This window comes from Enhydra lutris, unplaced genomic scaffold (genome assembly GCF_002288905.1).
Source record: "Enhydra lutris kenyoni isolate GAN:26980312 unplaced genomic scaffold, ASM228890v2 scaffoldscaffold34, whole genome shotgun sequence".
In the NCBI taxonomy this organism is placed as follows: Eukaryota; Metazoa; Chordata; class Mammalia; order Carnivora; family Mustelidae; genus Enhydra; species Enhydra lutris.
In genome coordinates this window covers 10637725-10652813 of record NW_019154118.1, presented here as the reverse complement: position 1 = coordinate 10652813, position 15089 = coordinate 10637725, and the positions used below count along the sequence as shown (strand labels likewise).

At 39.1% G+C, this 15089-nt stretch overlaps 1 protein-coding gene across 1 annotated transcript; it reads right to left on the bottom strand.

Moving 5' to 3' along the window:
* On the bottom strand, window positions 1-936 carry LOC111153806 (olfactory receptor 145-like). Its single transcript, XM_022513051.1, has one exon. The coding sequence runs from the start codon at window positions 934-936 to the stop codon at window positions 1-3; it is 936 nt and encodes a 311-aa protein (XP_022368759.1).
* Window positions 937-15089: the final 14153 nt, after the last annotated feature.

Genomic DNA, 15089 nt, shown 5'->3' with positions numbered 1-15089 from the left:
TCAGGAAAATATTTTTCTATTCAAGGTTTTTTTCAGGGCAACCTTAACCTCCTTGATCCTGAAGCTATAGATCAGAGGATTGAGCATAGGCACCACAATGGTGTAGAACACGGTGGACACTTTCCCCTGGTCCATGGACAATTCAGAAGAAGGATGAAGATACATGAATGCCCCTGACCCAAAGAAAACAGAAACAACAATTATATGTGAGCTGCAAGTGCTGAAGGCTTTGGACCTTCCTTCAGTGGAACGGATGCGAAGGATGCTAGCGAGGATAAAAGTGTAAGAGACAATGATAGTGAGGCTGGGCACACCGACATCAAAGCCCACAACAATGAGAACTACCAGCTCATTAACGTGAGTGCTTGTGCAGGAGAGCTCCAGGAGGGGGAGGATGTCACACATGTAGTGGTTGATGGTGTTGGCATCACAGAAGGTCAGCCTCAGCATGCATCCTGTGTGGGCCCAGGCACCAATAAATGCCCCCACATATACAATCACAGCCAGCAGAGAACAGACCTGAGGGGACATGGTGACTGTATACAGTAGGGGCTTACAAATGGCCACATAGCGATCATAGGCCATTACTGTCAATACATAGCACTCTGCACTGACAAAGAAGCAATAGAAAAAAAGCTGAGTCATGCATGCTGCATAGGAGATGGTGTTTGGTTCAGACACAAAGTTTACCAGCAATTTTGGGGTAATGACGGAAGAATAACAGAGGTCGATAAAGGATAAATTAAAGAGGAAGTAGTACATGGGCGTGTGAAGGTGAGAATTCAGTCCAATTAGAGTGACCAAGCCCACATTTCCTGCCACGGTGACAATGTAGATTCCTAAGAACAGGAAGAACAGGGGCAGCTGGATCTCTGAAAATTTGGTTAAACCCACAAGGATAAACTCAGTGACTAAGGAACTGTTTCCCATATCCATGCTCTTCCAGTAGGATCTGAAAGATAGGAGAGTAGAATTATATTGAGGCAGAATCCAGACTTCCTATGCAATCCCATGCCAGGCCATTCTGGAGCCAAGAAGCCAACAGACCCTGCTGAGGTTTAGTTATTTTACAGGAAGTTATTTTATAGGATCTGGCTCTGCTCATATAAGATAAGACAAATATCTCGGAGGCATCAACATAGTTTCAAGTAACACTGGAAGAAATATTTCAAGAGGGGAAGAAGTATAGAAATTTCTCATCTTTCCCCTGGTTAAGTTGGTCATTAGTACTTTCTATTCCTTCATTTATTCCAGTTTGTACTTGTTAATCTTTAATCAGCACACTTTGGCTACCTGTGCTGGCCACATCCAGACTGGACACCATGTAGGGTGGAGACCATGAGCGCATGTCCACAGCAGGGTTGGGGAAACAGACTTACAGAGACTCTTTGGTTTCCTAAGCACACACAGCAAGAAAAGACATTAAGCCAGGAATGGAAGCTGGGTTTCGTTCATAGGAAATTCTCTAAGGACTGGAGGCAATCCTTCTGCAAACCCCATAATCTCAGTACTATCTCTAATGTTGATTTTCTTCCTATGCAGACCCCATAATCATCTGTACCCAGACCAGAGCTGGTAAAAGCAGAAAAGTTTATTACTTTCTATTGCTCTGGGTTTTGAAAGACATAAAAACATAAAGGGTTCCATGCTTACTCTTCTTTGCCCAGTGACATCACAACTGCCTTGTGGTTTCTTCTCCAACACTGCTCTCCAAAAGGAAAGTTCTGCTGCTGTGGGCGGTAATAGAGCTGAAAAAAACCACTCACCTTCCAATTGTGTGGAGGTTCAGAGCATTTATAATCTCAGTCTTTGACTTACTTTGAGACTCATTAAGATAACGATCATTATTCTCAATAATGATTTTGCCCTCAATAATGATTTGCTCTGAGACTCATTAAGATAAAGATCATTATTCTCAATAATTATTTTGCCCAATAATGATTAAATTATTTTAAAAAATATAAACAGCTGTCTTTGTTTTCAAGATAGTAACAGGGAGCATCATGTACGTGATCTTATTCTGGGTTTGGAGGACTTAGGGGTGTGATACAGGGGCTTCCCCAGGAGAATTGCCATAGGTCCCTTTGGGAAGGACAAGTGTATAAAACTGTACGCAGATGAAGATGCTTATACCCTAGTGTCTTTGGAAGCTCAATATTCTACTCAAAGTTGCACATTCTTCCAGGACAAATGAGGTAGAGATCCTTTCTCTCTTCTTTCTCCTAGTGCTTCATTGGCTTTTAGGCACAACATTTAACACATAGCTAATAATATTTTGAATCCCCATAAAATATTTCAAGTACATACCTATCTTCCCACACATATATAGTGTTAACAGTATGGCACAGATGATCATACAATGCACTCTTCGTATCTTTTAGACACGTCACTTCTCGTGTGCCTTTTTCCGGCACTCTCTTTCCTGTCTTAGCTCCCCTTCATTCCATCCTGCCCCAGTTATTTAAGTTTTCAACTTACAGTGTCTTCCTTTATTTTCCTAATTGCTGATATAACCAAATAGATTTATAGGGGCTTTATAGCTGACTACAAACTACATATTTTTTGACCTCTTGCTTTTGTCATTTAATAATATTTCATTAAAATATCTCTAAAATTCTATGTTTGGGCATATTATAATGTATCCAACAATACACATCTATGGAAATCCATAATTTTCCATTCTTTTACCACCAAAAGCAATGGTAAAATACTCATCATTGTGCATACATCTTGATATACCAGTAGTTTTATTTCAATGGGATATATTCCCAGAATGTTCTTTTAATTAATATCAGATGGTTTTCCCAAAAGCTATAATAATTCACATTTCTGCAAGCAATGTATAAAACTATGTCTTCTTCCCTACTTACAGCAATGGACAGATCATCTAAACTGAAAATTAACAAGGAAATAGTGGCTGTGAATGATACATTGGATCAGATGGGCTTAACAGATACATTTAGAACATCCATCCTAAAACACCAGAATACATAGTCTTTTCAGGTGCACAGAGAACATTCTCCAGAATAGATCACATGGTAGCCTATAAAACAGGCCTCAATAAATTCAAGAAAATCAAAGTCATATCATGCTTCTTCTGACCACAACGTTATGGAACTAGCGTCAACCACAAGAAAAAATCTGGAAAGACCACAAATACATGGAGGTTAAAAAACATCCTACTAGGGGGGGAGGAGTCAAGATGGCAGAGAAGTAGCAGGCTGAGACTATTTCTGGTAGCAGGAGATCAGCTAGATAGCTTATCTAAAGATTGCAAACACCTACAAATCCAACGGGAGATCGAAGAGAAGAAGAACAGCAATTCTAGAAACAGAAAGTCAACCACTTTCTGAAAGGTAGGACTGGCGGAGAAGTGAATCCAAAGCGACAGGAAGATAGACCACGGTGGGAGGGGCCGGCTCCCGGCAAGCGGCAGAGCAACGGAACACAAAATCGGGACTTTTAAAAGTCTGTTCCGCTGAGGGACATCGCTCCAGAGGCTTAACCGGGGTGAAGCCCACGCGGGGTCAGCGTGGCCTCAGGTCCCGCAGGGTCACAGAAGGATCGGGGGTGTCTGAGTGTCGCAGAGCTTACAGGTATTAGAACGGGGAAGCCGGCTACAGAGACAGAGCCGAGGAGTGAGCTCTAAGCTCGGGGTTACCTTGAACCGGTCGCAGGCTCGGTCAGCTCGGAGCCCGGCTGGAGGCAGGGTGACGGGAGTAATTGGGCACTGTTCTCTGAGGGTGCACTGAGGAGTGGAGCCTCAGGCTCTCGGCTCCTCCGGGCTGGAGACTGGGAGGCCGCCGTCTTCATTCCCGCCCTCCGGAACTCTACGGAAAGCGCTCAGGGGACAAAAGCTCCCGAAAGCAAACCCAAGCGGATTACTCAGCCTGGCCCCGGATAAGGGCAGTGCAACTCCGCCTGGGGCAAAGACACTTGAGAATCACTACAACAGGCCCCTCCCCCAGAATATCAACAAGAAACCCAGCCAGGACCAAGTTCCCCTAACAAGGAGTACAGTTTCAATACCAAGGAGAGCAGCGGAATTCCAGAGGAGGAGAAAGCAAAGCACGGAACTCATGGCTTTCTCCCCATGATTCTTTAGCCTTGCAGTTAATTTAATTTTTTTTCTTTTTCAATTTTTTTTCTCTTCTTCTGCTAAATTTTTTAACTTTTACCCTTTTCTTTTTTAACGTTTTTTAACTAGTTTATCTAATATATATATATATTTTTTCCTTTTTATATTTTTTCTTTATTGGTTTTCTTTTTTTAATTGTTTGTTTGTTTTCTTTCTGAACCTTTTTATCCCCTTTATCCCCCCTCACGATTTGGGATCTCTTCTGATTTGGCTAAATCATATTTTCCTGGGGTTGTTGCCACCCTTTTAGTATTTTACTTGCTCCTTATCTGGACAAAATGACAAGGCGGAAAAATTCACCACAAAAAAAAGAACAAGAGGCAGTACCAAAGGCTAGGGACCTAATCAATACAGACATTGGTAATATGTCAGATCTAGAGTTCAGAATGAAGATTCTCAAGGTTCTAGCCGGGCTCGAAAAAGGCATGGAAGATATTAGAGAAACCCTCTCGGGAGAGATAAAAGCCCTTTCTGGAGAAATAAAAGAACTAAAATCTAACCAAGTTGAAATAAAAAAAAAGCTATTAATGAGGTGCAATCAAAAATGGAGGCTCTCACTGCTAGGATAAATGAGGCAGAAGAAAGAATTAGCGATATAGAAGACCAAATGACAGAGAATAAAGAAGCTGAGCAAAAGAGGGACAAACAGCTCCTGGACCACGAGGGGAGAATTCGAGAGATAAGTGACACCATGAGATGAAACAACATTAGAATAATTGGGATTCCAGGAAAAGAAGAAAGAGAGAAGGGAGCAGAAGGTATATTGGAGAGAATTTCCCCAATATGGCAAAGGGAACAAGCATCAAAATCCAGGAGGTTCAGAGAACCCCCCTCAAAATCAATAAGAATAGGTCCACACCCCGTCACCTAATAGTAAAATTTACAAGTCTTAGTGACAAAGAGAAGATCCTGAAAGCAGCCCGGGAAAAGAAGTCTGTAACATACAATGGTAAAAATATTAGATTGGCAGCAGACTTATCCACAGAGACCGGGCAGGCCAGAAAGAGCTGGCATGATATATTCAGAGCACTAAATGAGAAAAACATGCAGCCAAGAATACTATATCCAGCTAGGCTATCATTGAAAATAGGAGGAGAGATTAAAAGCTTCCAGGACAAACAACTGAAAGAATTTGCAAACACCAAACCAGCTCTACAGGAAATATTGAAAGGGGTCCTCTAAGCAAAGAGAGACCCTAAAAGTAGTAGATCAGAAAGGAACAGAGACAATATACAATAACAGTCACCTTACAGGCAATACAATGGCACTAAATTCATATCTCTCAATACTTACACTGAATGTTAATGGGCTAAATGCCCCAATCAAAAGACACAGGGTATCAGAATGGATAAAAAAACAAAACCTGTTTATATGTTGCCTACAAGAAACTCATTTTAAACCCGAAGACACCTCCAGATTTAAAGTGAGGGGGTGGAAAAGAACTTACCATGCTAATGGACATCAGAAGAAAGCAGGAGTGGCAATCCTTATATCAGACCAATTAGATTTTAAGTGAGAGACTATAATAAGAGATGAGGAAGGACACTATATCATACTCAAAGGATCTGTCCAACAAGAAGATCTAACAATTTAGAATATCTATGTCCCTAACGTGGGAGCAGCCAACTATATAAACCAATTAATAACAAAATCAAAGAAACACATCAACAATAATACAATAATAGTAGGGGACTTTAACACTCCCCTCACTGAAATGGACAGACCATCCAAGCAAAAGATCAACAAGGAAATCAAGGCCTTAAATGACACATTGGACCAGATGGACATCACAGATATATTCAGAACATTCCATCCCAAAGCAACAGAATACACATTCTTCTCTAGTGCACATGGAACATTCTCCAGATAAGATCACATCCTCGGTCCTAAATCAGGTCTCAACCGGTCAAAAGATTGGGATCATTCCCTGCATATTTTCAGACCACAATGCTCTGAAGCTAGAACTCAATCACAAGAGGAAATTTGGAAAGAACCCAAATACATGGAGACTAAACAGCATCCTTCTAAAGAATGAATGGGTCAACCAGGAAATTAAAGAAGAATTGAAAAAATTCATGGAAACAAATGATAATGAAAACACAATGGTTCAAAATCTGTGGTACACAACAAAGGCAGTCCTGAGAGGAAAATATATAGCGGTACAAGCCTTTCTCAAGAAACAAGAAAGGTCTCAGGTACACAACCTAACCCTACACCTAAAGGAGCTGGAGAAAGAACAAAAAAGAAACCCCAAACACAGCAGGAGAAGAGAAATCATAAAGATCAGAGCAGAAATCAATGAAATAGAAACCAAAAAATAAATAAATAAATAAAACAAATCAACGAAACTAGGAGCTGGTTCTTTGAAAGAATTAATAAGATCGATAAACCCCTGGCCAGACTTATCAAAAAGAAAAGAGAAAGGACCCAAATAAATAAAATCATGAATGAAAGAGGAGAGATCACAACTAACACCAAAGAAATACAGACAATTTTAAGAACATACTATGAGCAACTCTACGCCAACAAATTTGACAATCTGGAAGAAATGGATGCATTCCTAGAGACATATAAACTACCACAACTGAACCAGGAAGAAATGGAAAGCCCGAACAGACCCATAACCAGTAAGGAGATTGAAACAGTCATCAAAAATCTCCAAACAAACAAAAGCCCAGGGCCAGACGGCTTCCTGGGGGAATTCTACCAAACATTTAAAGAAGAAATAATTCCTATTCTCCTGAAACTGTTCCAAAAAATAGAAAGGGAAGAAAAACTTCCAAACTCATTTTATGAGGCCAGCATCACCTTGATCCCAAAACCAGAGAAGGATCCCATCAAAAAAGAGAACTACAGACCAATATCCTTGATGAACACAGATGCAAAAATTCTCGCCAAAATACTAGCCAATAGGATTCAACAGTACATTAAAAGGATTACTCACCATGACCAAGTGGGATTTCTTCCAGGGCTGCAAGGTTGGTTCAACATCTGCAAATCAATCAATGTGATACAACACATTAATAAAAGAAAGAACAAGAACCGTATGATACTCTCCATAGATGCTGAAAAAGCATTTGACAAAGTACAGCATCCCTTCCTGATCAAAACTCTTCAAAGTGTAGGGATAGACGGCACATACCTCAATATTATCAAAGCCATCTATGAAAAACCCACCGCAAATATCATTCTCAATGGAGAGAAACTGAAAGCTTTTCCGCTAAGGTCAGGAACACGGCAGGGATGTCCGTTATCACCACTGTTATTCAACATAGTACTAGAAGTCCTAGCCTCAGCAATCAGACAACAAAAGGAAATTAAAGGCATCCAAATCAGCAAAGAAGAAGTCAAACTATCACTCTTTGCAGATGATATGATACTTTATGTGGAAAACCCAAAAGACTCCACTCCAAAACTGCTAGAACTTGTACAGGAATTCAGTAAAGTGTCAGGATATAAAATCAATGCACAGAAATCAGTTGCATTTCTCTACACCAACAACAAGACAGAAGAAAGAGAAATTAAGGAGTCAATCCCATTTACAATTGCACCCAAAACTATAAGATACCTAGGAATAAACCTAACCAAAGAGACTAAGAATCTATACACAGAAAATTATAAAGTACTCATGAAAGAAATTGAGGAAGACACAAAGAAATGGAAAAATGTTCCATGCTCCTGGATTGGAAGAATAAATATTGTGAAAATGTCTATGCTACCTAAAGCAATCTACACATTTAATGCAATTCCTATCAAAGTACTATCCATTTTTTTCAAAGAAATGGAACAAATAATCCTAAAATTTGTATGGAACCAGAAAAGACCTCGAATAGCCAAAGCAATATTGAAAAAGAAAGCCAAAGTTGGTGGCATCACAATTCCGGACTTCAAGCTCTATTACAAAGCTGTCATCATCAAGACAGCATGGTACTGGCACAAAAACAGACACATAGATCAATGGAACAGAATAGAGAGCCCAGAAATAGGCCCTCAACTCTATGGTCAACTAATCTTCGACAAAGCAGGAAAGAATGTCCAATGGAAAAAAGACAGCCTCTTCAATAACTGGTGTTGGGAAAATTGGACAGCCACATGCAGAAAAATGAAATTGGTCCATTTCCTTACACCACACACGAAAATAGACTCAAAATGGATGAAGGACCTCAATGTGAGAAAGGAATCCATCAAAATCCTTGAGGAGAACACAGGCAGCAACCTCTTCGACCTCAGCCGCAGCAACATCTTCCTAGGAACATCGCCAAAGGCAAGGGAAGCAAGGGCAAAAATGAACTATTGGGATTTTATCAAGATCAAAAGCTTTTGCACAGCAAAGGAAACAGTTAACAAAACCAAAAGACAACTGACAGAATGGGAGAAGATATTTGCAAATGACATATCGGATAAAGGGCTAGTGTCCAAAATCTATAAAGAACTTAGCAAACTCAACACCCAAAGAACAAATAATCCAATCAAGAAATGGGCAGAAGACTCTGCCTCTGCCTGCCATTCTGTCTGCCTGCACTCGCTCTCTCTCCCTCTCTCTCTCTGACAAATAAATAAAATCTTTAAAAAAAAAAAAGAAATGGGCAGAAGACATGAACAGACATTTCTGCAAAGAAGACATCCAGATGGCCAACAGACACATGAAAAAGTGCTCCATATCACTCGGCATCAGGGAAATACAAATCAAAACCACAATGAGATATCACCTCACACCTGTCAGAATGGCTAAAATTAACAAGTCAGGGTGCTGGCAAGGATGCGGAGAAAGGGGAACCCTCCTACACTGTTGGTGGGAATGCAAGCTGGTGCAACCACTCTGGAAAACAGCATGGAGGTTCCTCAAAGTGTTGAAAATAGAACTACCCTATGACCCAGCAATTGCACTGGTGGGTATTTACCCTAAAGATACAAACGTAGTGATCCGAAGGGGCACATGCACCTGAATGTTTATAGCAGCAATGTCTACAATAGCCAAACTATGGAAAGAACCTAGATGTCCATCAATGGACGAATGGATAAAGAAGATGTTGTATATATACACAATGGAATACTATGCAGCCATCAAAAGAAATGAAATCTTGCCATTTGCGACGACGTGGATGGAACTAGAGGGTATCATGCTTAGCGAAATAAGTCAATCGGAGAAAGACAACTATCATATGATCTCCCTGATATGAGGGAGAGGAGATGCAACATGGGGGGTTAAGGGGGTAGGAGAAGAGTAAATGAAACAAGATGGGATTGGGAGGGAGACAAACCATAAGTGACTCTTGGTCTCACAAAACAAACTGAGGGTTGATGGGGGGAGGGGGTTGGGGGTGGGGTGGGGTTATGGACATTGGGGAGGGTATGTGCTATGGTGAGTGCTGTGAAGTGTGTAAACCTGGCGATTCACAGATCTGTACCCCTGGGGATAAAAATATATGTTTATAAAAAATAAAATTATAAAAAAACCACAAAACATCCTACTAAACAATGAATGGGTCATCCAGGAAATAAAAAAGAAATTTAAAAAGTGGAAACAAATGAAAATGAAAACACAATGGTCCAAAACCTCTGGGATTCTGCAAAAGTGGTCCTAAGAGAGAAGTTATAGCAATATAGGCCTACCTCAAGAAGCAAGAAAAAGCTCAAATAACCTAACCTTACACTTTAAAGGAGCTAGAAAAAGAAAAAAATAAAACCTAAAACCAGCTGAAGAAAGGAAATAATAAAGATGAGAACAGAAATAAATGATATAAAAACTAAAAACGACAACAACAACAAAACACTAAACAATAGATCAATGAAACCAGGAGTTGGTTCTTTGGAAAAATAAATAAATAAAATTGATAAGCCTCTAACCAAATTTATCAAGAAAAAAAAAACAGTTCGGGGGGGCACCTGGGTGGCTCGGTGGGTTAAAGCCTCTGCCTTTTTGCTCAGGTCATGATCTCAGGGTCCTGGGATTGAGCCCCACATCAGGCTCTCTGCTCAGCGGGAACCCTGCTTCTCCCCTCTCTGCCTGCCTCTCTGCCTACTTGTGATCTCTTTCAAATAAATAAATAAAAATCTTTTAAAAAAAAAGGTATTTATTAAGTAAATAAAATCACAAGTGACATAAGAGAAATAATCAACACCACAGAAATACAAACAATTATATGAGAATATTATGAAAAACTACATGCCAAAAATTGGGCAATTCCTAGAAACATATAAACTACCAACACAGAAACAGGTAGAGCTAGAAAATTTGAACAGACCAATAACCAGCAAAGAAATTGAATCTGTAACCAGAAAATCTCAGCAAACAAAAATACAGGGCCAGATGGCTTCACAGGCAAATTCTACCAAACACTTAAATAAGAGTTACTACTTATTCTTCTTAAATTATTCCAAAATATAAAAAAGGAAAGAAAACTTCCAAATTCATTTTATGAGAACAGATTTAACCTGAAACCAAACCCAGATAAAGACCCTACTGAAAGAGAGAACTACAGGCCAACATCCCTGATGAACATAGATGCAAAAACTCAATAAAATACTAGCAAACCAAATCCAACAACACATTAACTGAAAGTTACCAGAAGGGGGTAGTGGGGGGCTGGATAAGAATCAGGTTTCGCATGGAAATGTTGAATCACTATATTGTACACCTGAAACCAATATGACACTTTAGGGTAACTATCTGAATTTAAATAAAAACTTTCTAAAAAAGTGGGTTGCATTCCCTGCCTTAGTTTTTACACAGTGATCTTATAAAACACAAGACTGAAGACCGTGTATGTGTGTGAGTGTGTGTGTATAGGAAAGCAGTATAAACGAGTGAGTGATGGAGATCTATAAATTTGGGGTTTAGAAATTAAAGGAATATAGAAATCAAAACCCCTTTTACTCCTGTTCTTTTCAGCCTTTAACTGTAGTACACTCTAATCATTCCAAATTTGATCTTCAGCAGCAATAGCAGCTTGCTTAGAGAAAGGGTCCATTAAACAAAATCGGGATGTAGTCAGGGAACTTTCTTTAACTAGGAGGACCATTTTCCATTAAGCCCTGAAACTCGAAGTGTTCACACTGACTTAAAAACATCTCTATGCTAGTTCACAGGTCCCAGTGAATCTCATGGTTTACCTGTTTAACTAAGATATCATCTATCTATCTATCATCTTTCTCTCTCTCTCTCTATATATATATATTTTTTCTCCTTATTTCATTCATTCCATTCAGATAACTCAAGAAAACAAAAACTGTTAAGGATAACTCTATGTTTTTTTTTTTTTTAAAGATTTTATTTATTTATTTGTCAGAGAGAGAGAGGGAGAGAGAGCAAGCACAGGCAGACAGAATGGCAGGCAGAGGCAGAGGGAGAAGCAGGCTCCCTGATGAGCAAGGAGCCCGATGTGGGACTCGATCCCAGGACGCTGGGATCATGACCCGAGCCAAAGGCAGCTGCTTAACCAACTGAACCACCCAGGCGTCCCAGGATAACTCTATGTTTTAAACGTAAATCACCCGAACTTGATTCCCTTCCTTTGAGAGAAGTCCAAATAGAGCTTGTGTTGCTAACTAAAAGTTATAGAGAAGTTGTTTTATTTATTTATTTAGTTAGTTATTTTTAAAGATTTGTATTCATTTGGGCCACCTTGGTGGCTCAGTGGGTTAAAGCCTCTGCCTTGGGCTCAGGTCATGATCCCAGGGTCCTGGGATGGAGCACTGCATGGGGCTCCCTGCTCAGCAGGGCGTCTGCTTCTTCCTATGCCCCTCCCCATTCATGCTTGTGTGCTCTCTCTCTCTCCCTGAAATGAATAAATAAAATCTTTTAAAAAATGTTTTTTAAAGATTTTATTTATTCATTTAAGAAAGAGGGAGAGCATGAGCGTGGGGAAGGGCAAAGGGAGAGGAAAAAGCAGAGTCCCCACTGAGCAGGGAACCTGACACTAGGCTCAAATGACCTGAGCCTAAGGCAGTCTCTTAATTTTCTGAGCAGCTCAGATGCCCCTGAGTCTCTTTCTTAAAACTTTGCCAAACCTAGATTTAGTAAGTTTTATTTAAACTTTTGTTAATTTTCTTCAAAAATAATCAGGAAAAAATGGAAACTAATTTGAAAGAAAGCTTACCTTCTCTAAAAATGAAACAATTTTAACTTGTATTTTCAGACTTCTCAAATGAAAGATTAGTGACCAGGTTTAACACATATTTGGGGCCACCTCAAATAGTGATAAAATAAAAACAGAGTGGATGGACACACCTCTGCAATGTCTATAGAGGCCCCCAACTAGCACAAGTATTATTTACTTATATAGATACACTTCAATCTCAATAAGGAAAACAATTTAATCAAAACAGACAGTAGGGGAGTCTGGGTGGGTCACTTGGATGAACATCTGACTCTTGATTTTGGCTCAGGTCCTGATCTCAGGGTCATGAGCTTGGGCCCTGCCTTGGGCTCCAGTCTGGGTTTGAAGTTGGCTTGGAATTCTCTCTCTCCCTCTCTTCCTCTGCCCCTGTTCCCCTCCCTCTCTTAAAAAAAAAAAAAAAGAAAAGAAAAGGGATGGTAAATAAACGAAAAGAAAGAAAGAAAGAAAACACCAACATAGATCAACCATTTTATATAAATAAACATGTGAAAATCAAGCATATTAATATTGGGAGTTAGGAGAAGTGGTTATAAGTAGCATGCAAAACATCTACCAACAAACCAGAAAACACACCAGTCATGCCAACTTTCACAGTATCTACATCTTAAGTAGAGATTAGAAAACAAGTAAAATTGAAAATATTAAAGTTATCTTACAAAATGTGGACATTATCCCTTGGTTAAGATCAAGGATTTTTAGAGTAAAATTTTTTTTTGTCTTTCCTCAAAAGAAAAATAATCTGACATCCTATTACAGAAAAGACACTGTTTAATTTGATTTGGTTACTCACTGAAAGTTTCTTCCAAATTGTCATTGCTTCCCTAACTGCAACTTGAGGGTTTTGTACCTTAAATAGGTAAGAAGTAGCATATAGGTGCCTCCAAAAAAACAGGACTGAATTAATTGTTCTCATGTCTTCAAGTCCTGGGGAGGCGAACTTTATTTTTTAAATAAATAAACTTTATTTTTTAATACCAAATACCAAATATTATGATCCCCATAATATTTCTAGGGCCTTCCAGGAAGAGGAGGAGAATCATAAGAATGGACTTTTATCACATATCATTTTGCTTTCTGGATTCCTTCTTCCTTAATCGAGTTTTAATTACTATTCACTACTTTATCTTTTGAAATATCCTCTATCTACTTAGTCCCCCAAATGTGACCCGAGCTTTCCACTTCATGCCTCCAAACACTACCACTGTCTGCACACTGTACATTATAAATCTTATGAAAGCTTTATGGACTGTATTTTTATAGCACTATATAGAGGATTAAAACTGATTTTGAAAAGTGGTTTAAATCCTCATGACCACTCTGCACACCAAGACCTTATATTTATTAGCCATGTGTCCTGTTGAACCCTGGCCTGATTATATGTTCTGGGCTCCTTTCCCTCCTATGCCTTGCTCTGTGAATTACAAGTATGTGCAAACATCCCAAATTAATTTTTTAAAGTATTTAAATTTTTTAAAGTATTGTTTTATATTAGTCACCATACAATACATCATTAGTTTTTGATGTAGTGTTCCATGATTCTTTGTTTGCATATAACACCCAGTGCTCCATGCAATACATGCCCTCCTTAATACCCATCACCAAGCTCATCCATCCCCCAAATCCCTCCCCTCTAAAACCCTCAGTTTGTTTCTCGGAGTCCATAGTCTCTCATGGTTCATCTCCCCCTCCGATTTCCCTCCCCTTCATTTTCCCTTCCTTCTCCTAATGTCCTCCATATTTTTGAATTCCAGTTTGTTAACATACAGTGTAGTATTAGTTTCAGGTGTACAATACAGTGATTCAACACTTCTGTACATACATCACTCAGTGCTCATCACAAGTGTATTCCTTAACTCCCATCACAAATTCATTTTGTTTGATTTTGAAGAAGTATCATTTCATTTGAGCCAATCATTTCTGAACTGTACTTGTCCCAAAAGCCTTCCCTTTCCTAGTCGGGGGAGAAAAAAACCATCGAACTGTCTTCCCAAACAAAAAAACAAATAAAAGCAATACCCACCCTGAGAGAAATTCATGTATCATCCGGAACAAAGCACAATCAATTTTCAAATTGGAAATGCTTTCTTGTTTTTTGTCTTATGGAAACAACAAGTAATGGAATAAAGTAGAAACAAAGTACACTACAAACAGTGGTAGGCTTGAAGTCAGAAGATGAAGAATTTAGTCTAGACTTTTTCCTTCAGAAGACAGAGAATTGTAGGTCACTAGCCACTTTCAGCTTTACTTTTCAATCCATGGAATAAACATATTTTGACAACCCTGTTATGTGCAGGGTTGACCATGCAAAGGTAAGAAAACTCTTTGGAAAAGAAGACATGATGCACAGTGTTTATAGATGCAAAGTCATTTCTACTTGACAGTCCTTATGGAAACTTCCATCTCTGTCATGAAAGGGGACACATTCTTGTTAAGTGAATGCTGGAAGGTTGAGAGTAGGAAAACATTGTCCCTTTCATGCTGCCAAGGCAAGAGGCAGAGACAGTACATCATTCAAATGTTCCTTGATCTGATCATTTGTAGACAAGTCTTCTATTTCCAGAAAGAAAAATATAAGTTCAAATGATAGAGCAAAAAAACTGATAATAATTTTTTTCTTAATAGTATTGCCAAATGAAAAAAAGGGAGAGGAAAGTGTGCCAATGGTGAAGAGAGACCTACTCTACAAAAAGCAAAAATAAATTATTGAGAGAAGATTCAACTTTTCTTTAGCATGATAAGAAAGGAATAGGATAAGCAAAATGCCAATAAAGTTACTGTAATTAAAAACAGAAGCTCTCCGTCCTGTGACTACCTGGTGACATGGTTTCTGA